This window comes from Clupea harengus, chromosome 19, assembly GCF_900700415.2.
Source record: "Clupea harengus chromosome 19, Ch_v2.0.2, whole genome shotgun sequence".
Lineage (NCBI taxonomy): Eukaryota > Metazoa > Chordata > Actinopteri > Clupeiformes > Clupeidae > Clupea > Clupea harengus.
In genome coordinates this window covers 14514724-14538517 of record NC_045170.1, presented here as the reverse complement: position 1 = coordinate 14538517, position 23794 = coordinate 14514724, and the positions used below count along the sequence as shown (strand labels likewise).

Sequence of the window (23794 nt, the reverse complement as noted above, 5' to 3'; positions counted from 1 at the left end):
AAGAAAGAATATAATGCATCTGGAAAGGAGCAATTACTGTACTATATGAAAATATATTACATGATAACTCTTAATGAAACAACAATCAGTAGCTCAAAACTCTTAATAAAGCCACAATCAGTTTGCCCTCTCACAGAAGCTACTATGCTCATTGACAAACGGGAAAAAAAAATCCGCATTTGGACACGTCTAAGGCAGTTGCTAACGCCTGCATAATAGAGTTTGTATCACTTTAAATATTGTAATTTCAGATGAACATCACCATGTAATAGAGTTTGTTTAAAGGAGAGAAGGCAGTGATTAAAGAGTTTATAGTTAATAACATGTTGGTCACATGGTCTTATGTGGTGTGTTTGAGGTCACTGGGCCACACAGATTTGTAATGACCTCATAGGCCCTTGTGTCCCCACACACACACTTCAGAGTTTATGCCTGTGGTCATTTTTTGAAACACTTTACAGTACAGTTTTATCTAATGTTATTGCTAAGTCTCATTATAAATAAAACAGAGTTTCACTGCTTTTAGTCAGTTCCCTTTCACCTTGAGACAAATTACTTCCTTGTAGTAGTAGAAGTGAACCTGTTATGCCAAAACGGAAAATGATTCCAACCCTCCTCTACATGTTTCCAGCTTTAGCTAATATTCTGTTCAAAATATAGTATAGAGGTCTGGTTTTAGCCAGTGCAATTTCATGGAAACACACTGAGCCAAAGAAAGCAATTTATACTTAGCAACTACCCAGCCCAAAATTCACCACCCACACACACCTTTAAATTTAACATTACTCTGTGCGCCATGGTGTTGACAACCCAATAGGTAAGAGTGAACACACACACACACACACTCACAGACACACAAATGCATGCACCTACACACACACACACACACACACACACACACACACACACACACACACTCACAGACACACGCACACGCACACGCGCGCGCACACACACACACACACACACACACACACACACACACACACACACACACACACACACTCACAGACACACACACACACGCACGCACCTACACACACACACACACACACACACACACACACACACACACACACACACACATACTTGACACAGTCAGCAGCTGCTGTGATCTGAAACCCGGATGTCTTCACTCACACAGCAGGGTTGTAACCCCCTGCCCAATCTCTAACTCCTGCCGGAAAGGACAGACCTGGGACTAGCAAAGCCAATGTCTATTCCAGGTCCCCCTCTCCCTTCCACTCCTCTATCATTCCACATGCACATCATCCAGCAAAGGCATGAACCAGCCATTTGACATCCAACATTTAACTACAAAAAACAACACAAATACATAAACAGACAAACTAACTAACAAACAAAGAAAGACACACATATGTATGGGCAGTTCACCTTATAAAAAAAAGCCTGGTCTAAATCAAGACCTCTGCTCACATTACAGATGTTATTAAGTCATGAATGGACTCATATGCATCCTTACCTGGGTCACCTCTCACCAGCCTCCCCTGGAAATCTTTTGTGTTTAGATCCAAGATCCCAGTAGACGCCCACACACTCGAACACTGTCACACACACACGCTTGCTCCTTTTGCCACACACGCACACACACACACAGACACTCACAAAACCCAAGTCCAATGTGAGAGCAGCATCCTGTTTGGCTCAATGGTACCTCCAAGGTACCTCTGTTTACAGATTAATTAAAAAAGACGGGAAGGAAAAAGAAAAAAAGAGACACCACACGCGGATGAAATAATCCCAGAGTCCTAGAGGTGGCAGCCCAGTGTATGGAGGTGGCGTGGAGTGGAGTGGAGTGGAGTGAAGAAAGAGCAAGGCTTCGCTCCAGGCGTCTGTCTGTGGGAGGGGGGAGGAGGGCAATGGGGGGGGGGAGAGTGTAAGGTTTCACTGGTGACAAGGTGCATGAGCTGGGCTGGGCTGGGCTGGGCTGGGCTGGGCTGGGCTGGGCTGGGCTGGGTTGGACTGTTCTTCCCTCTGTCTCTTTCTGTCTCTCTCTCTCTCTCTCTCTCTGTTTTATATATATTCTGACACTCACACGCAAAGAACACACAAGATGCATTCATATGCATCAAAAACACAAAAACAAAAACAAAAACACACACACACTCATTTGCATATTCTCTCACTCACTCACACACTCTCTCTTTCTCTCTCTGTCACACACACACACACACACACACACACACACACACACACACACAGAATAGAACGTCTGAGAGTGCTGGCCAATTATAGAGCGTGTTTGTGGGTATTTTTGCCTCTTTTCTTCCTCCTCTCCTCGGGCGTTTATGGCTGCGTCCTTGTGAGTGTGCAGCGCTTAAAGATAGGCTGAGATGCCGCGAGGCCTCCCCACCCACCCGCCCGCCCGCCCGCCTGCCTGCCTGCCCTCGCAACTGGGATCGGCCACAGAGGAGACGCCCTGGAGTTACTGGAGCAGGGTGGGCCACGCACAGGAGCTAGAGGGGCACAGTATGAAAGCACCCATACACACACACACACACACACACACACACACACACACACACACACACATACTCGTTCACAGGCTCTGATATGCTATAGAGTGTACCACATGGACACATGTGGAAAGACAGACAGATACACGCAGGCACACATGTGCAAACACCACATTCTCAGACATTCTCTTTCGTAGCCACACATAAATTTAGTGTCAGACACATTCTCACAGTTTTCTGCATAGTTTAGTCAACATGTTTGACACAAAGGCTTTCCTCTTCATGCAAAGTGTATGCTATTACAGATATGCTATTACTTTCCCTTACAGACAAACACACACACACACACACACACACACACACACACTCATACACACAACTATACCAGAATAGGTATAAAAGGTCCTCTATCCTTTATCATGATTTCTTCAGTTGTTTCATGTTGGGATTCATTTGTGATCTTGCTGTATTTTTTATAATCAGACTTGTGTTGTCAAAGTCAATTTGAGAAATGTGATTGTTTGTGGTTTTGAATGTGTGTGTGCGTGCTCGTGTGTGTGTGTCTGTGTGTGTGTGTGTGTGTGTGTGTGTGTGTGTGTGTGTGTGTGTGTGTGTGTGTGTGTGTGTGTGTGTGTGTGTGCCCAGTCAGGAAACCGACAACCTCAAATACATGTCAAAACCATTAGAAAGTTGTATTTTCAAATGTGATGTTTTCAAGTCAGTTCCTCTCTGGACAGGAAGCACTCTCTCTTGTGCTTTGGTTCTTTCTCCAGTCTGATCCCTCATTCACCGAGGCAGTGGAAAGAGCCAGGCTTCCTGTTCACCTCCCTCCCACCCACCCCCTAACACAAAACTAAAGATGTTAGCTCAAGCTTTTGAGGGGCCTTGTTTGAACTTTGAGCAGTAAAGTGTTTCCCCAGACCTTGAGACCCCCATGTTGCGCAGACTAAAAACAACATTTGTCTATTTTTTTAAAAAACAACTAAAAGGACAAAGCCAAGGTCAATAAAAAGGCTCTAGAATGTTTTGTTGTGCATGTCACTGAGTGACCAGATCAATTGATTATATTTCCGAATTCTGAACTTGTGATCCAGAACACATATTTGTAGGTCATGAGGTCAAAGCGAGTTCAATAAGTACACCTATAAGTGTTTGCAGGTGCATCAGTCAAATGTTGACATCCTCTATAGGAAGAATTTGAGCATGCGACGTGAGAGCCACCCACATATTCTTCACCTATAGCCACGCGATGTACACTGGAGCGCTTCGAGTGTCTGGCATGCTGTTGCACATTTTCAAAGGGTGCCGGTTTCCTCAAACACGTCAAAGCCAAAACCCTCTCAGATGCTTCAGATAGTGGCAAACTGGGGCTTGACCCTCCGTGCTGTGACTTTGCAGCCGCAGGTCAGACGGTCACAGGGGCCACGCTAACTTTAGCCCCCACGGCCCGCTGACGGACCCAGGAGCGGGCAGAAGGGTCACCCAGAGAGAGGGTTGTAGGTGGCCTACCAGTCAGGCCTAAGGACAAAAGTCACCTGCTGGGGGGGTAAGAAGGGGGAGTAAGAGAAAGGGGGTCTGGATCTGAAGTTGTCAGTGAAAGTACAATAGAAAGCAGTCATTGTGCTGAAAGGCACCTGTTTCCATTGCTTAGCGCTTCTGCGGTAGCACGTTTGGCTCAGACCTGAAATGAACTTGCATGGAGCTAAATGCATGAAATTTGTAACTGTGCACAGTAGGTCTGTTGGGTTACTGTTTTACTCATCTAGGGCTTTACTGTCTCCTTCAGGAAGTGAATTTAAACATGAACCTTTAATAAAATATATAAAAGCTAAGAATGATACCACAAAACCACAAAAAGTACTCAACTGTTTATTTGCCAAGTACATTTCCATAACACAAACACACACACAGACAGGGAAATGTAGTAGTAAGTTAAATCTATGATGGTTTCAGTCATTGTCAAAGGGGGGGGAAGAAGAACAGGAGACAAAATTTAGAAATGTGAGCTCATAGGGAAGTTTTAAATCTTTGCAAAACATGCTCTCTTTGGACAATCCAGAAGTTTCCCCTCTTCAAAATCTCTATAGAATTGTGTCTGTTAAAGTCCACAGTGCTTTTGCAGAGCTGGAGCAGACCACAGCCTTTTCATGTGACCCTCGTTTCTCTTTTCTTCCCTCCAGCCAGAGGAAGTCTGGAGAAGCCATTGAAGGCCTTGAGAAGAGGTGCACCAGTCCCCCGAAGACAACAAGCATTCGCTTCCATTGCATGTTAGCAGCAAAACAGCCATGAAAAACAGCTTGCATGGTCTTTTGTTTTTGTTGTTGGAGTTCTTTTCTGTTCCTTTTTCTCTTTAATGAAATGGTGCGTATTGCCCCCAACCTGCTTCAAAAAGCACCCCCAATATTTTGCCAGTGTAACACCGAAAAAAAAAGACTAAGGAACTAATGTATTCGAGTGGTACCAACCCCTAGGTTTCTCTTAGAATGACAACATCAGTGTTATGACATTACATGAGGTAATATGATATGAGTCAGTGCTTCTACTGCATTTGTTTTGTCGGGGCCTGTGACTCATGTTGCATGACAACACAGATGGTTTGCAGTGTGGAGGATAGTTACAGTTCTTTCCCATCTTTGCCACTTTCAGCGTGCGACACTGATCTGTATCTGCGGCCATTGTTAATCACATTTGACACTATAATCGCGGCCTGTCTGTCTCTGGGAATCTCTGCCCTGGACCAACCCCGTTGCCTAGAAGCGACTATAAGGGTGCGTATGGAGTTTTAAAAAAAAAAGGTTCTATGAGCAGCTGGTGTTTACGTCCTTATCAGCTCAGAGGTGTGAGCTTAAAAGAAGGACTTTTCCTCCTCTTCTGTGCCAGAGGGATCACTGGGGCTCTAAACCCTTCCCTTCCCTTCCCTTCCCCTCCCGTCACCTCAACCCTGTCAACATTTCTCTGCAGGGATTAGTGCACGGCAGCAGGGACAACGTTCCGCACCATCTTCTTGCTGGCTTTCCCTGGCCTGTCCAGGGGAGCGGGGGTCCTGCGGGGCGCCTTCTCCGGCATGCGTGTGGGCTCGCTTCGGGCCCTCTCCACCCGCTGGCCACTGTCCAGGACCAGGTGCTGGAGTTTGGTGTCCTCCTCCTCCTCCCCTTTCTCCTCCCGCGGGGATAATCCTGACCCTGACGCAACTGGGGCTGGGGCTGGAGCTGATCGGCCCTGATCCTCCTCGAGCCGTGGGATCCTACGCAAGCGGGGCCTGGCACGACCCTGGGCGCACTCCGCCAGGCTGCCACACTCTGAGGGGGAGAGGGGTGGGCTCTTGGCACTTGGCACTTGGGTGCCCTGGAGAGGATTCAGGGGCAGGCGAGACGGGGAGACGGACAGGGAGAGAGGGCCGGGTTTCTTCCCAGATCGAACAGGGGGAGGGGTGGAGCTGGGGAAGGTCTCCAGGTCTCCCCCGAGTGACTTGTGGCGGGGGCGCTCTGCCTGAGGGACAGGGAGCAGCAGGGTCTTGGCCCCCAGCGCTGGCTGCTGCTGCTGCTGGTTATGGGGTGCTGCTTTGGGGAACTCCACAATGGGCTGCATTCGGCACAACGGGGGCCTCTCGGGGGACCTGGACGGACTGGCCTCCCGCACCGGGTTCGCCTTCACCTTCCTGGGGCAGGCCTCAGCCCCTCCGAGGCCCTCCAGCTTCCTCACGCCCTCCTTGGGCTCCGGTGGAGGGGGGACTGCCGTCCCTGCTCCTGCTCCTGCTCCTGCTCCTCCTCCCCGGACCCTCGCTAGCCTCTGGGTGTCCTTCGGCTCCGGGGCCAAAGGGGCCAGCTTCAGAGGCCGCCTGGGGGGCGGGAGGTTCTCCAGCTCCCGGCTCACCTCCACCGGGTGGGGCTGGGCCTGGGGGTCAGACTGCAGAGGCTCCTGGGGGGCTTGGGAGGCGGCGGGCCGACAAGCGGCCTCCTCCTGGCAGGGTGCGCTGGACAGATGGAGGGCAGGTGACTTGCGGTGACGGCTGCTTTTAGCCACCGGCTGCAGGCTGGGCCCATTACGCTGCATCATGGCATTCCGGCCAGCCAAGGTCAACGGCTCGTCTGGCCTCGTGGGTAGCTAGGAGGCAACAGATGACACCCACACACACCCACACACACACACACACACACACACACACATTCACACATACATGCCCATAAGCACACAGAGACACAGACAAATGCACATACAGACACACATTCACACAGAGACACAGGCACCCAGACACAAACACAACTGTTATTCATGAAATCCTTAAAATCAGACATAACACACACAAAATCACACAAAAACACTTTTATACACAGTAAAATCAGTCACAGAGATTCAAATGTTTCATTCTCCAATAAACTTCAGTCTTACATATCCACAGCACATATACTATCTATGTGCAGAGTATATACACCTGAAAGTGTAAATTCACCCCCAGCTCTGAGCCTTACTCCACCCATTGCATCATTTTGAAAAATGCTAAAAAGTGGGGTGGGGTGTAAACTCCTGTGAATGATGAGTCTCAATCAGCAGATGAAAATGAGACTCACACTCACGGGCGAGGGCTGGGGGAGTTGGCCCGCTCGTTTCATGACATGGATATGTACGAAATGCTACATGTTCCGTCACAGGTCAGTCATATCATTTAGTTTACAGCTAAAAAACACACACATTTTGGAGTGCACTCAGAGAGGGGGAGAGAGAGAGAGAATATCAGAAGAGAGGGCATGCCACCATCAGTCTAAGCACAGATAAGTAGAGTAGACTACATCTGCGTGTGACATAAAATGTTTACTTGATACAGACTAATAGGAAATAACTAAAACAATAGACATCTTTCCACCACACATTTGTCAAGTCAGCCGCCATCCGACCAGCCATCCAGGAGCTGAGAGGATATGCAAAAGATTTGATGTTCTAAATATTGATCTTATGTTATTAATGACTTCACAATCGCAATCCGTTTCTCCCTCCACCTTCACTATCTGTGGTCGAAAAGATGTTATCCATCAACAGCGGCAACAAATAAAGCCACTAAAAACAAAACATCAAAACAAGGTTTTAAAGTGTTTACAAGTACATGTAGACTACCTCTCCCAGGTTCATCTGGACTGAGTGCGTAGTCACGATTAACATGATTATCAGCAATAATCCAGAGAAATCCTTCAGCAAAATCTGTTCTGTATAATAAAATGATCCTTTGTAGAATGCCTTTAAGTTTGACTTGCTTGAATTGGCATATCCACATTTTCTTTCCTGCACATTGTTATGCCACTGCAACTGTCAAACATTAGTTTTTTTTTTTTAAATCCTCATATAGACATTTGAACCATCCACAGTTTGTACAATCTAACATGATAACAATACTCACAACAGTAGCAAGCATCTCAGCCTTTAGATGTTTCTGTTGCATCATGTTCCTGAACTATGTTCCACAGGCTTATATATGTCTGCTGTTTGTGTTGTTCCCGGCACCTGAGGCAGTTGTGTTGCTGATGATGATAGGGTATTTGGACGTGATGACAGTGCAGAAGGAGCGGCTCTGAGCCTCACTGTAAGATCATTAGAGGAGGATTAGGGTCAGCCAGCTGCCAGGTGATCTCCTATGACTTCAAACTGAACTTACCGTGCCTCAGAGACATCTGGTGTATTCCTAAAGACATCTGAAGGTATTATTCAGGAAGTTGATGAGATTTTAAAAAGTTGTTTTTGTTTTTGTTGTGGAAATGTACCATGGGCAACAGTGTTGTTTTAAAGTACGACCACTAGGTGGCATCAAAAGGTCGTTGTGGGCACGAGAGGATAGTCACTCGCGTGTAACCAAGCATAACACATTATGTTAGTTTCTCAAGGAATTATTTTCTCTCTGAATGTAATTTAAATGGACTGTTCATTGTCGCAAAAAAGAATGCATTGGGTGCGTTCCTGTTGTTTGAACTTCTTCTAAGATTGCGTGTGGTAAACTGAGGCAACACATCTACCTCACTTTACACTTGACAGTTGAGACTTTAGCCTGCCACCTTATTGACATTCAAGCCACAAAACAAACTGAGTATTGAACGGAATTCATGTGAATATAGATTATTTAGTGCATATAAATTGAAGCGCGGCAGTGTAACGATTGGAGGGGTCGCTGATGGGGCGGACGTGTAAATTCCTGAGATGGTAAATTCCTGAGATGGTAAACAGCGGGAGGGGACCGTAAAATATGGTTTCAGAGGCCATAATGCTAGGGTCGTTGACACTCCACGCGTCCTGCATGCGTTACACAGTCGATCCCCTGCAAGCCTGGGTTAGTCACTTTAGGTTAAAACGGTCAACACTTCATTCTCAATGGTGTAGCACAGACGAAGAGCTGTACAATAAATGCACTGTATTTCCTTAGTCATTTAAGTGAATAGGTTAAGTAGTTAGACAAAAGCTCCTGTCTTATGGGAACTTAATTTGTCTCATAAAAAAGACAGCATATTGATACCCACAACATTTTATACTGCCAGTTCTACTATTATAATGATGAGCAGGTGGCAGGCTTTTCTTTGGCGATTGACACGTTTGTTGAAGGCGCGCCGGCGCAGCACAAGAATTAATGACGGAGTGGAAGGATGGCAAGGATCTCACGAAGACATGAAGACAGCGCACGGGGCAAGGGTAGACTAAGACGCTAATGCTCGACTACACTGGGGCATCACACACAACGCACAGACTCCAATGGCAACAGAAATACACACTGACATTAAGACAGGTTAGGAAACACGTGTGCATTCTCAAATGGAAGACTTAACACAATTTCTAACATTAATCACTCCCACTACCAGGCCTACACAGCATGACAGGCAAATACACAAACAGAAAACACACACTTCCCCTGCAGGCTGCAATATTTACTGTTGCTGTAACCTAGGTTTCGCTCTTTTGTGAAAATCCAAGTATTTTTTGGCTTCTGTTTCATGTGAACTTTTCTGACATTCAGTCATGTCCTCATATGTTGCTCCTGCTAACTCAGTCTCAGTTGAGACAAAACGAATACTGCACTGGCACCAGCTGTCATTTAGGCAAGGCCTTTTCACAGCAAGGAGCCTTAATAATATTTGCTGCCGTTTTATTTAGCTCTGATTAAATGAAATCAGGGCCACAGCAGATGCCGTGTGGTGGCTTTCATTTCTATGTAAATGAAGTGTGATATGACGAGAGTCTTGAATGAGAGCTGCGGTTGTGGTGAGTTAAACAAACAGCAGGTTTCTGACATTCTTGAGATTCTGCACATGTTGCAAGGAATTAGGCTACCATGTTTCTTAAACCTTGAAAGCTTTATATAAATGTGTGAAAATATTCTAACGTGCAGGGTGTTGGTGAAGCTAACCATCTTTATGTTTATATGTATCGTGTATCTTTGCCGTGTACATTTGTCCTGATCCCTGTTTTCCTGTCTCTACCTCTCTACCCAGCCAGCTCCAAGCAGATAGACTCCCCCCTTATGAGTTGAGGTTCTGCTGAAGGTTTCTTCCTGTTAACAGAGTGTTCCCTTGCCCATGTCACCATTGTGCTGGCTCCATTGGGGTTCAGGCTGTCGGCTCTGTAAAGCGCATTGAGACAGTTTTTATTGTTTTGGCGTACATAAATAAAATTGAATTGAATTGAAAGCTTCGGCATGCTCTAGGTAACAGACTGCAAGTGACTCCCAGTATGCTGTGCAGTTAAGAGAGAGACAGTGTTCTGTTTGTGTGTAAATGTTCCAATTTAGAATGTTGCTTGTGTCTTCCTTTTGTGTCCGTGTGTTATGCTGTAATGCCTGTTTGTTAGCCCCTGTGTCAGGTAAGGGATAATGTAGTCCGCCAGTCACTCTTGAAAAATAAATCCAGACAGGACGAACAGGACCCTGACACACAGTGGGGTCTTGTATCACAGCCATTTTACATTATCCTGCTTCTTTTTTTTTTACATGATACTGCTTATTATTATATGGTAACTTGTCAAAATGATAAAATGCATTCGTCCGAAACTTTGAAACTTTGAGATTAACCACCTTCACGGCAACGCTGATGCTCTGTCCCAGTGACCGTGTGAGGAAGACAGGTGCCGGCATTGTCAGTGCAACAAGGACTGGGACTCAGCGACTCCGGTGGTGGCAATGACGGCACCCTCCAGACTCCAGCAGCAGCAGCCAGTGACAACCATGGATGGGAATCCGTCAACCTCCAGCAACTTCGATTCTATCCTCGCTTGGGTGGGAGCGGGCCAATGACCAACCAGGGCTTTCGTCTCAGCACTGGGTCCTTAGTCCAAGGCCCTCTACTCCAGCCAGAACGGGCTCCTGCATCAATGCCGCTGGCAGACTCCTGGGGGCCATTGCGACAACCTGCAGCTTCTGGCTCCAGAGCCCTCCAGCTGGTCCATGGCTCAGTGGGGGCGGGCCATTTCAGAGTCACTAAGACCTTTCACCGGCTCCGGTCCCACTTCTATTGGCCATGTTCTCATGAGGATGTGGAGCTCCACGTTCACCGGTTTGACTCCTGCACAGGCCAGAAGTGGCCGACCCAGCACTCTCACGCACTGCAGCAGTACCAGGTGGGGGCCCCTATGGAGTATGTGGGTGTGGACATCCTAGGCCCATTTCCCACCACTAACCAGGGTATCGCTACGTCCTCGTGGCCATGGACTACTTACCTAAGTGGCCCTTATGATGGGTGTATGAGGTCCCCGCCTGGTCAGCTAAATCTTCTGCCCTTTCGGTGTACCTAAGGAGCTGCACAGTGACTGGTGCGGAATTCCAAAGCTGGCGTCTTCAGTGAGGTCTGACGTCTTCTTTGAGGTCTGGCATCTTCAGTGAGGTCTGGCATCTTCAGTGAGGTCAGACGTCTTCAGTGAGGTCTGGTGTCTTCAGTGAGGTCTGACGGCAGCTGGCGTCTTCAGTGAGGTCTGACGGCAGCTGGGTATAAAAAATATGCTCCTGCATCCACAGAGTGACGGACTAGTGATGCCTTTCCCAAACATAGGGACCTGTTTTTATTGGGTCGCAATTTGGCAGAGTAAAATGCATAACAACGCTATGATACCAGAATTCATTTTCCTAACTACAATAGAAGAAGAGCGTTTCTCTTCGCTATTCTCTTTGGTCTGTTCAGATGCTGTGGGTGGGACTCTCTCTGTCTTCTCCAAAACCTGATCTTGGCTTCTAGCTGAGGTAACATGGAGTGTGACTTCTGTGATTCCTTCACTGTCGAGATTCCCTCACTGTTGTTGAAACCAAAATACAAGAAGAATTTATTATCTTGATTTATCCAAAACCATTTGAAAGGGAGAGGAGAGGCCTCAATGTGTTTTATGTGGGGAAGTTGCTCAGTAACGAAAGCCTAAAAATGAACACATTTGACAGACAGCATTCTCATTATTGGGGCAAGTCCTGTGCAAAGAAGAGACTTTCAAAAGACAGCTTTTTGACAGCGGAAAAGTAAGTCTGTCATGTTTTTGTTGGTGTATGTTAGCATTTGAATTGTTTGTTTTGTGTGTCTGTTAGTTGGTGACTAGTTTGTTGCTAGCTGGCTAACATTACTTGTCAGTGTTAGGCGCGACTGCTGACATTATCTTGTTAGCCGTGATTGACATTCTGACATGCTGTCCCCGACTCACAAGCTTATCTCTAATGTGGATTAGGCACCAAAAGTGCATTCATTCAACATTGTTTTGAAGAATCAGGAATGTGTGTGTTACATTTGTATTAGCTAAGTGTGTCAGTTTCCATGCCGGACAAATGTTTGTGTCTGTGTGACTAATGTGGTGGTGACAAGTGAGAGTGGTGAAGGAAGGGGATAGGAAATGGAGAGTTGAGGAAGGGGTGAGAAACAGAAAGGAGCGTAGAACATTTTTTTTCTTTTAAAAGTGTTGCAAAATTGTATGTACCTATTTTATGACGTAGTGAGAAACATTATACTAAATTTGATTATTGCTGTGATGTACTTTATATACTTGACCACACTCCACACTCCACACTTACTACTATTTTGTCCTCATTTGTCAGTGCAAGTTCATGGTGTAAGTTCCTTACGTAAGGTGGTGAGAGACTTAACATTACATTCAGCAAATTTGATTATTGATGGGATGTACTTTTATGATAAAATAAACATTTCATATACATTTTAAAATTCATGGTTTGTTGTGTTCTTTATTGTTTATAAGTGTAGACATAGGTTATGTAGACAAGGAGAACCAAGGAGACAGCAAATTTGTGTTTTGAGTCTTGAGCTGAAAAATGTTGGCAACTAATGGACTATTGGAATTTAACTGCACTCTGGCCACCCAGCTTGCCATCTTGACCAGCCTTCAGACACGAACACGAGCGCCAGAGGTGAGCGGTGGGCCTGGGTGGGACTCCTACAACCTGTGTGAGCGGCTGGGGGAGGTGCAGCTCTTGCTGATGTTTGGGCTCGACAGAAGCAAGCTTATGACATCCGCTGCCGTGGAGAAGACTTCACTCCGGGCGCACAGATTTGGGTTTTCAGTCATAAGCTCTCTGTGGAGCTTGGAGGAGACGCAGGTGAGGGAAGCGCGCTGGAGCGCTGGTTAAACTGCGAGAGCGGGGGTTCTGGACACCGCTTCCATCATTACATCTGGCGAATGTCCGCTCTCTGCCCAACAAAATGGATGAACTGCTGCTCTTAAACAGAATAAATAAGGATTTTTCAGGATCTGCTGCCCTGTGTTTTACTGAAACCTGGCTTGGTGAGTCCACCCCTGACAGCATTCTACACCTGCCGGGCTTCCAACTTCACCGTGCAGACCGTGTAAAGGAGTTAACGGGGAAAATTAGGGGAGGCGGAATCTGCTTCTACATTAACGAAGGTTGGTGCACAGATGTCACAGTATTAAGGATAACATGCACTCCACACCTAGAGTCTATTTCCATCAACTGCAGACCGTTTTATTCACCGCGGGAGTTTTCCTCCTTCATTCTGGTCGGTGTCTACATACCACCTCAGGCCTGCGTTAGCGAGGCGCTACTGCAACTGACTGATCAGATAATCAGCATGGAGAGAAAATATCCAGACGCCCTTCTCATTATACTTGGGGATTTTAACAAAGCAAACCTCAGCAACGAACTGCCAAAATTCAGGCAGCAGATTAAGTGTCCCACCAGAGACAAAAACACACTGGACCACTGCTACACAGTTTTAAAGGACACATATCACTCTGTTCCCCGTGCAGCTTTGGGTCTCTCTGATCACTGCCTGATCCATCTGCTCCCAACCTACAGGGAGAAATTTAAATCTGCAAAGCCTGTAGTCAAGACAGTGAGGAAATGGACCAATGAGTCAAAACTGGAGCTTCAGGCCTGCTTTGACTGCACTGACTGGAGTGTTTTTGAGGCTACATCTACAGACCTGGACGAACTTACTGACACTGTGACATCTTACATCAGCTTTTGTGAGGACATGTGTGTACCCACCAAAACTTTCCGCACCTTCAGTAATAATAAACCTTGGTTTACGGCAAAGCTCAGACAGCTTCGTAAGGCCAAAGAGGAGGCCTACAGGAGTGGGGACAGGATCCTATACAACCAGGCCAGGAACACACTGACAAAGGAGATCAGAGTAGCAAAGAGGAGCTACTCTGAAAAGCTTAAAAACAGGTTCTCATCCAATGATCCTGCGTCAGTGTGGAGAGGCCTGCAGGACATCACCAACTACAGGAAACCGTCCCCCCACACTGCAGAGAACCCTCAACTAGCAGACGATCTTAATGAGTTTTACTGCAGGTTTGATCACCCCACATCCACACCCCGCTCCAACTCAGACTTCACCCAACAAACTGCACCCCCTGCTATCACCTCCCCTCTCCCTCCTAACTCCCCCCCCGGCACTGACGGTCTGTGAAGAAGATGTGTGTCAGCTCTTTCAGAAAACAGAAGATCAGGAAGGCTCCAGGCCCAGACGGTGTGTCACCCTCCTGTCTGAAAGTCTGTGCTGACCAGCTGGCCCCCATCTTCACACGAATCTTCAACAGATCTCTGGAGCTGTGTGAAGTCCCCTCCTGCTTCAAGCGCTCCACCATCATCCCGGTTCCCAAGAAACCCTCCATCACTGGACTAAATGATTACAGGCCCGTCGCCCTGACGTCTGTGGTCATGAAGTCCTTTGAGATGATGAGAGACTGGTGTTGTCCCACCTGAAGGTCATCACTGGCCCCCTGCTGGACCCTCTGCAGTTTGCCTACCGGGCTAATAGGTCAGTGGAAGATGCAGTAAACATGGGACTGCACTACATCCTGCAACACCTCGACTCCCCAGGGACGTATGCAAGGATGCTGTTTGTGGACTTCAGCTCATGCCAGAAGTCCTCCTCACCAAACTCACCCAGCTCACTGTGCCCGCCACCACCTGTCAGTGGATTACGAACTTCCTGACAGATAGGAAGCAGCAGGTGAGGCTGGGTGAAATTACATCCAGCACCCGGACAGTCAGCACTGGTGCCCCCCAGGGATGTGTGCTCTCCCCACTGCTCTTTTCTCTGTACACAAATGACTGCACCTCAGGAGACCCGTCTGTTCAGCTCCTGAAATTTGCAGACGACACAACAATCATCGGCCTCATCCGAGATACATTTACATTTAGTCATTTAGCAGACGCTTTTATCCAAAGCGACTTACATATGTGCGACTTATAATGTATACACATTTTACATTTTTGGCACACTGCACATCAGGAGCAATTAGGGGTTCAGTGTCTTGCTCAAGGACGCTTCGACAGGGAATCGAACTAGCAACCTTCTGATTACTAAACGACTTCTCTACCTACTGTACCAATGTCGATGGAGATGAGTCTGCATGCAGGAGGGAAGTTGAACATCTGGCCCTGTGGTGCAGTCGCTACAACCTGGAGTTGAACTCGCTCAAAACTGTGCAGATGATAGTGGACTTCAGGAGGAGCCCCCCATCACTGCCCCCCCTCACCATACTGAACAGCACTGTGTCTGCTGTGGAATCCTTCAGGTTTCTGGGTTCCACAATCTCCCAGAACCTGAAGTGGGAGCCAAATATCAATACAGTCCTCAAAAAGGCCCAGCAGAGGATGTACTTCCTGCGACAGCTCAGGAAGTACAACCTGCCTCAGGAGCTGCTGATCCAGTTTTACACTGCAGTCATTGAGTCTGTTCTCTGCTCATCCATTACTGTCTGGTTTGGTTCAGCCACTAAACTAGACAGGAACAGATTACAACGGACAGTCAGGTCTGCAGAAAGGATTATTGGTGCCGACCTGCCCACCATCCAGGACCTGTACACATCCAGAGCCAGGAAACGGGCAGGGAAAATCATTGCAGACCCCTCACACCCTGGACATAATCTGTTCCAGCTCCTCCCCTCTGGCAGGCGCTACAGAACTATGTACACAAAAACCACCAGACACAGGAACAGTTTTTTCCCCCTTGCCGTCACTCTAGTGAACAGTTGACGGATTATTATATTTTATTATTATATTATATATTATATTTATTTATTATCCTAAACTGTTGCATGCATATTTTTCAGTTTAAGTACATTGAGAGCAATTAAACCCAGGAAAATTCCTTGTATGTGGAAATGTACTTGGCCAATAAAGATGATTCTGATTCTGATAAGCGCGAAAAGGGGGTTTCTCCTATGCTGACAAGCAAATGGGTCAGTCCATGTCCATGCACTGTTAACCATTGTGTATAGGGTGCGGCTTGTCGGACGGAACAGGGCAGTGGTACTCCACCGAGACCGACTTGCACCCTACCAGCCCTTAGCCTGTCCGAACAGAGAATCAGAAACAGAGGCTTTGCCTCCTACACTCCTCAGCCACCGACAAACCACTGGGGCTCAACGACAGCATCGGCTCCCCCAGAACCTCAGACACTTTGTGTGGAACACATGGGTTCTTGGGGACAACCAACGTACTGGGTGGGGGCTATGTACCATGCAGGGGGTTAGTGAGCTTCCACACAGTGTAGCTAAGAGACTATAAATGAATCCCAGCATGCTGTGCAGCTACGAACAAGCCAGAGTTCTGTTGATGTGTAAATGTTCCAATTTAGAATGTTGCTCATGTCTCCCTGTTGTGTGTGACTGTTATCATTTCGTCCGTGTGTTGTGCTGTAATGCCTGTGTGTTAGTCCCTGCGTAAGTTAGCGTTATCTGAACACTGTCAATGTCTTTGTTATGTCAAAGCTAGACCTGCATCCCGATTCTTTCAGTGTGTGTCAGTGTTTCCTGTCTGTTTGCTTTTCAGAACATAAGGCTTGCAGCCAAACAACATGATGCCCGCAATTGGTCTTCTTCGAGGAACCTACCCAAGCTACAATGCAGTATGTTACTGTGTGATCTACCCATATGTGTGAGTTAGTAAAAGACAATCCACCAGAACTATGGCTTTTCTTGATAGGAAAGCTGTGGTGTTATCTACCGAGCAGGGACGTCACAAGAAAATGATGGATGGGGGGCTCACTAGGGGCAGCCTAATGGATAAACATTGGCCTCAGTGTCTGTTCATCATTAATATCTTGAGTGACAAGCATTGCGGATACAACTGGTTAAACTCCCTCTTTTTGGCCAGGTTGGTACACAGTAGATCTCATTAAGATTTGTATTGATAGAATCTACTGACATTAATGCTATCCATCAGCTTACACTAGGTGCTTTATTAGATAGCAATTTCATTTATTGCCCCCATATTTATGTTCTATTTATTCTTCTATTTTCGTATATCCAAGCAATGATCGAGAAACTGAAGGACTTTCGTCTGTTAAAACAACAAACTACAGCCAATGTCAATGACACTTACTTTAGCCGTAGCCGTGAAGCACAACGAGTTTTAGATTAAGACTAAACTATAGCGGCAAGAGTTCATACTGCTTGCAGAGCGTGTTGCACTGACAAATGGCAATTGCGCCTATCCTGTATTATTGGAAATGCAATGATACAATCGCTGATAGCTTTTTGAACAACAGTTATTATAACTGATAGCTTTGATAGCAGTTAGTGCCCCCCCCCCCAAAAAATAGGCCTGGTGACACCCCTGCTAGGAAGGCTGCATCTGGGCTTGTGTGTGTGTGTGTGTGTGTGTGTGTGTGTGTGTGTGTGTGTGTGTGTGTGTGTGTGTGTGTGTGTGTGTGTGTGTGAAAACCAAAAGAGAATGGGTTTTTTAGCTCTAGCACTAGTGTGTTGCAGACACACACTCACACACTAAACTCATTCTATCTTTCTGCCTCTCACCTCCACACCACACAAGCATCCACACATACACAGTTTTTTTTTTTCACACACACACACAGACACACACACGTCCACCCAGAGTGTCTCTCATACACAGGGACACATGCATCATCCCTCCTCCTCCTCCTCCTCCTCCTCCTCCTTCTCTGGCTCGTTGGCTGGGCACACATGCTCATTTGGAGCCGGGGCTGAAATGACAGCTCTAATGGTCGTGCTGGAGGTTTGGGGCTCTTGGCTCCCCTACGCCACTGCTCTTATTGTGTCGGCCCGCGCGCTCGTCTGACGTCGGCGGATGACAGCGAAATTAGCGGGGAGCGCGGAGGGATAAATAGGGATTTTGTTGCCTCCCTCCCACTCGTGGAATGAGGGAGAGAGGTAAGATAGGGAAGTGGGGGGGGGGGGGGTGTATGGTGTGCAGTGGGGAAGAGAGTGGGTGGGAGGTGATGTAGGGAGGAAACGGGGGGGTTCACAGCTGCACGACCGAAAAATGTTTCGCTTGGTGACAAAGGCAGCCGCCACCATCACCCCCTCTTTAAACCTCCGATTGCCAAACTCCTAGACTTGGCATCGTGCTTGCCCGTCTACTCACCCTCCACAAAATCTAGCGTGCTCTGGTTATTCTGATTAGCATAGCTAAGTTATCTCCAGTTACAGCGGGCCTCTTGGTCTAGTAGAGCTTTGAATTCATGGGTTTGGACACAGCCACTATTCCCATTCTCAGCTACTCTTGAGGCCTTTGTGTTGTCAGCATGTTTACAGTCACTGCAAAGTGATTTTTGTGGTGTCTAGAGCCCACAGTACGGTGAGGATTAGTTTAGTTTTTGTTTTTTGTGACCATAGCGGGAAAAAAGTCTCTAGTGCTGTTTCTAGAGTTCTACAGGTAGAGTTGTGTGGCAAATAATAATGCAGACACATCACTTAATCTGCACTGCTTTGCAATCTTTTTTCATTCGTTCATTCATCATGCTTATTTTCTTTCTTTCTCATTGACTGGGGTGCTCCAACAAGCTCCAGCAATAACACTGCAGTAGATAAATTCACAGCCAGCCTCCTCTGTGTGTTTAAGCAGTGTTTCCACAAATAAGGCCAGCACCTAGCTATTCACGGCTGACATCAGCCTTTCCACAAAAGAACTGGTGATTTTTGCCCTCCTTCATTTAAATTTCATCCTCATAAAAAAGGGATGAGGTCCACTTCTCTTTTTCAGCTACCCTCCTCCCCCCTCGCTCGAGCCCCCTCCACTTCTCACATTCCATCTGTCGCTCCAAAAATCTCCTATGTGTATCAAACAGGCTTGGTCCTAATGATTACTTTCCTTTTTTTTATCACTCCGAACAAGGCATTATTAACCTCCAGAGAAATGTCAGCTTTGTTAGGCTGGATTCTATTTCTGCTTCACAAGGCATGAAAGGGACTTGCTGTTGATCTTTCCCTGGGGAATAAAAGTGTGGTTGTTGTCATGTGAACCCAGTCATCCCACCATTGGGGAGATGGGTAGGATGAGTTGGCGTTATTGCATATTGGCCTGCTTTTTTTAATATATCAACATCATACTCCTTATTGGTGTCTCTACAGCAGAGGACTTATACAAACATTAGCTGGCATTGCATTTTAATGATTTGGGACACAGAGTCTACTCTCTCGAGGCTATGATTGCTCTTTCCTTGAACACAATAAGAATCATGTTTGTAATTCCATGCCCTCCAGATATGTCATGGATTTTAAAGAATCAGATTGTGTCATTTTAAAGTAATTGGCACTAGATGGGATTAACACCTTCATGCATGCCATTTTGGTTCCTGAATTTTGCCACATTATCAATATTTTAATGATATATACATGAAAATTAGAAGTGAAAATGAAAGATAAACACTAGAACCATTTCAAGTCTTACATTTATTTTGATTACGTGCATTTGTGGCAGACCTAAAGGTGTGTCCTTTGAAACTAGACTACCTATCTTTTTATGGGTCACAGCCTTAGTGAATTAATCCTATTGCTGTAGAGTTCATGTGTTTGGCTCTAAAGCGCTCAGCTAAACCCTGATGGTGTTTATGACATTCCTCACCATCTTACAGTCAGGGAGAGGATTTCAGATTATTTATTTCTCTCCTATAGTAAATCCACATATGAGCTTCTCAGAGAGGAGAGTCAGAGAGACAGAGTCTCTGTAAAGAGTTCTGGTGTCAGGACTTCCACCCGAGTGGAGGCCTACCTGTGTGTTCCCCATTTTCTTTTGTGTGCACAGGTGGGTTTTTTTGTTTTGCCATGTGCTTTTGTTTGTGTTTTGTATTGCCATGTGCTTTTGTTCTGTTCCTGTGTGCTCTTGTCCCCGCCCCTCACCTAATCTCAATGATTACCTTATTTGTTGCCTCCTGGTTCCCACTGCTTTTCTCCCATCATCTGTCTTTCTGTTAATTGCTCAGTGTATTTATAGGCTGCTGTTTCCTTTGTTCTTTGTCAGTTCGTTGCATCACGTCTGTTCCTGTGCCATGTTTCCCTTTGTGGCCTGTTTTCCTGACTTTTTTTGCCTGCTTTTTGGTTCCTACACACACACACCCATAATGCCATGCCCCTGCCCAGCACCTCAGCCCCTCGGCTGCTCAGTGCCTCAACCTTTCAGCTGCCCACGGCCATTGAGGTCCCGCTGCCCGCTGCCATGGAGGTCCCGCTGCCCAATGCCCCAGCTGATGTCTCACCTGTTCCTGGATCTGTTCCGGGGTCACCCAATGCCCTGCAGCTCCCTGAGTTGGTTCTTTTTTTCTGAGATGGTTCCTGAGTTGGTTCCTGTTCCTGAGATAGTTATTGGGTTGTTTCCTGTTTCCAAGTTGGTTCTGGCTGGTTGGTCCCAAGCCTAGTCCCAAGCCAGTTCCTGAATCCACTAATGCCACACCTGTTCCTGAGTCAGCTGACACCTGTTCCTGAGTTTTTTCCTGAGTTGGCTGATGCCCAGTCTGTTGCTTGCTTGTTCCTGAGTGTGTTCCCATCCCTGAGGTTGTTCCTGTTCCAGAGGTGGTTCCTGTTCCCTGGTCTGTTCCCATATCGGAGCCACTGCCTGTCTGTCACTGTGCCTTTGCCGGTTCTGGATACTGTGCCTGTGTCTTTTCTTGAGTCTAAGTCTGTTTCTGTTCCTGAGTCTGGGCCTGCAGAATTAGAGGTTGCACTGCCTCCCAGCCCAAGAGGCCTGTATGCCCTGCCTCCCGGCCGTCCCCTTGGGCGCTGCCACCTGTCTGCTCTGCCTCCAGGCCGCCCGCCGGGTCTCTGGGTCTCATCTCTGTTCCTGTGCCATGTTTCTCTTTGTGCCCTGCCCTGCTGTTCATGTTTTTGGACTTGCCTTGCATTTTGGATTCTGTCATAGCCTGCTTACTGCACTTCATTTGCCAGGTTTTTGTTTCCTTGTGCCTGTTTTTAAGTCAAATCTCACTTTTGCTGTTACACTTCTTTATGTTTGGGTCCTTTTTCCCACTACCCCTGACACCTGGCAATTCTAGAATGTCTCCTATTTTTCGCCTTGTGATGACACGTGTGATTTGGGATTCTAAGTTTCCTTGGAGACTGTGTCCCTGGTGGGGGATTTAATTAGTGCTCTGACTCTGTCATCTGTGCTTTTTAACTCCGTATGATGATGTGTCCATGTGAAAGGTGTGTGGGTGTGTCTGTCTGTTTCTAAACAGCTCATTCTAGTGAAACTGGGCTCTCAGTTTGTATCCAATGGTAGCATAGTATTTGATTACCATGTTAGCCTATACATTTGTTTCACAGAGTTATGAGAACTTAGTTTATGCTACAGAAATGCTAATTTTGTCCAGACTCTTACATTTCTATTCATACAAAGAGTATTTGGCTAACTTGGTAAATGATTAGCCTTTGTAATTAGGTTAATAGGCTGCCACGGAACTGGTAATTTCATACATTTTCAGTGAAGGAAATGGGATTTTGTATTCATATTCAGTTCGTTGAAGAGTTGGGATGTCAAAAAATAAATGATCTTGCCTCTAGAAAATATTGCCGCTGGCATAGGGAGTATCAGACAGTGGATGCGAAATAATTGGGAGAATTCCTTATTAGTCTGAGTATTTAGACTTTGCTGTTCTTGTACAATTCATAAAAGCCACATATACAAACTCTCTGAAAGTGAAAGAAGAAAAAGAGACAGACTAGGCCAGAGAGATAGAGAGAGAGAGATAGTGAAGGACAGAGAAAAGAGTGGTAGAGCAATCAGAGACTCAAAGACAAAATGGATGTGAAAGGGAGGCTCATAGTTTTAATTCAAGGGGCCGAACAGCTTCACCCAGATCATGTGACAAATGAGTTAGCCATCCGCACCAAATCATGCACACACAGAAATAAACAAAAACAAATCAACAAACAAATAAACCAAGTCATTGGCTCTCTGCAAGCTTCTCCACCATTTTCCAACTTTTCAAAGAGAAATAAAACAGTGCCATTGTAAATTGTTCAGACATCTTTGAATGCAAAACTTCATGAATCCCTGGCAAAACCACAAATCTGGAAACATCTGGACTTGTAAAAATGAATATGTAAAATGCTATGGTGTCATCATCTTAATAAACCTGTATTGCAAATGAATGTGCAAAAATATACAATCAGGAACATGTGACGGCACAAATGATTATACGACACAACTGATTGGCGGACGTCGATCAGGATATCTCCTATTCACCAGCTAGGATAACTTGCTGTACATTCGAAAAAGTTCAGGGTGGTGTCTTTGCAACACAAACGTTCCCAATATAACCTTTCCCAGACAAAGAACTCCACAGGAAAAAAAATCCACTCGCCTGAAAAAGGGTTCGTTACCAATGGAAATTGTTTAGATTAGAACCAAAGGCACCTCATAAAGAACCCTCTATCAAGGGGTCCTCTAAAGAACCTCTACAGGGGCATCTTCCAGGAACCCCAAAAGGTTTTAGATTACACCCTTTATTTCTGATGGTGTATGCTGTTTCATGATTGAGAGGCTTCACACGTACATAGACAGCAAACAGATAGACAATAGCTAGAACGCTTTCATTAGGTACAGCAGTTATCCAGAGATGACAGAAGACAAATGAGTTATGGGGGCCAGATAAAATCTCATCAGCTTGGCCTTTCATACAGGATATGACATCACGCTTGGTGTATTTCGAAGGGCTTGTTCCTCTTTCCTGGATTTAATTAAATTAAGATGTAAAGAATAAATGTAATGTTATTATAGTTGATTGTTCATTTAACAAGATAAATAACATGACTGACAAAACAGCCAAGTCTAATTTGAAATAGCTTGACGTTGCTTCTTGCTTGGAGCCAATTATAAGGACCGCTAACACCTAGCACAGTAAAAGTGTCTGAATGTCCTTGATGATGAATCTTTCTAGGTGCGCCCTCTACATAGTGCATTATGAGTGTATCGCAAAGCATTTACATGACGCCTAATATTTTAGACATGTCCACCAATAAATCCATCTATGGCAAAGTGTAACTCGCAAGTTGCACACTACCTTATCGGGCAAAGACAGACAGAGGTAATTGTGTGCATTAATTGCCTGACAAAGATAATTGGCCAATTAGTGATGTAATCCATTTTTCAAGTCACGTCTATAGTGTAAATGGCACTGCTTCAAAAAGGCATTGCTAAACTTCCTTGTTGGTTGGATTGTGAGAAGTCACCCTTTTCATCTCTTTCTGCTAATCTACTTGTAAGTGGCCTTTAGCCTAACTGTCAGTACCATTGCCTCATATTCCATATAGGAAGGTCATCTTAACATTCCGGAACTCAGAGGATAAAGCATTGTTCAGACAGCTGACGGTCAGTGAGGCCATTATAAGGGACATAATTTCGAAGTGACAAATAATAAATATATAGCAGTTGAAGGTGTGGCTGTGTTGTTATTGAAGTAAAGATTTGCTTTGGTTTTGCGCATTGTGGTGCTTACATGTGAATAAGTAGGTGAGTGTCCTTGTTCAGAAAAGGAAATACTGAAATAATTATTACTTTTGCAAGAGTGGACGTGTGCCTACAAAGTACAAACTGTTGAGTTACTGAAAGGCACGTAGTATGCTGATGGTTGTAAAAA

At 46.0% G+C, this 23794-nt stretch overlaps 1 protein-coding gene across 1 annotated transcript; it reads right to left on the bottom strand.

Moving 5' to 3' along the window:
- Positions 1-4330: 4330 nt before the first annotated feature.
- On the bottom strand, positions 4331-8031 carry LOC116225046 (translation initiation factor IF-2). Its single transcript, XM_031586563.2, has 2 exons — positions 7867-8031; positions 4331-6581 (listed from the first exon to the last, which is right to left on the bottom strand). Exons 1-2 carry the CDS (start codon positions 7909-7911, stop codon positions 5442-5444), a joined length of 1185 nt encoding a protein of 394 aa, XP_031442423.1. The 5' UTR covers positions 7912-8031; the 3' UTR covers positions 4331-5441.
- Positions 8032-23794: the final 15763 nt, after the last annotated feature.

Coding starts and splice junctions, on each gene's coding strand:
- LOC116225046 (XM_031586563.2), bottom strand. CDS start 7,911: ATGATGCAACAGAAACATCTAAAGGCTGAGATGCTTGCTACTGTT. Junction 6,582..7,866: donor CTGAGATGCTTGCTACTGTT/GTGAGTATTGTT, acceptor GTTGCCTCCTAG/CTACCCACGAGGCCAGACGA.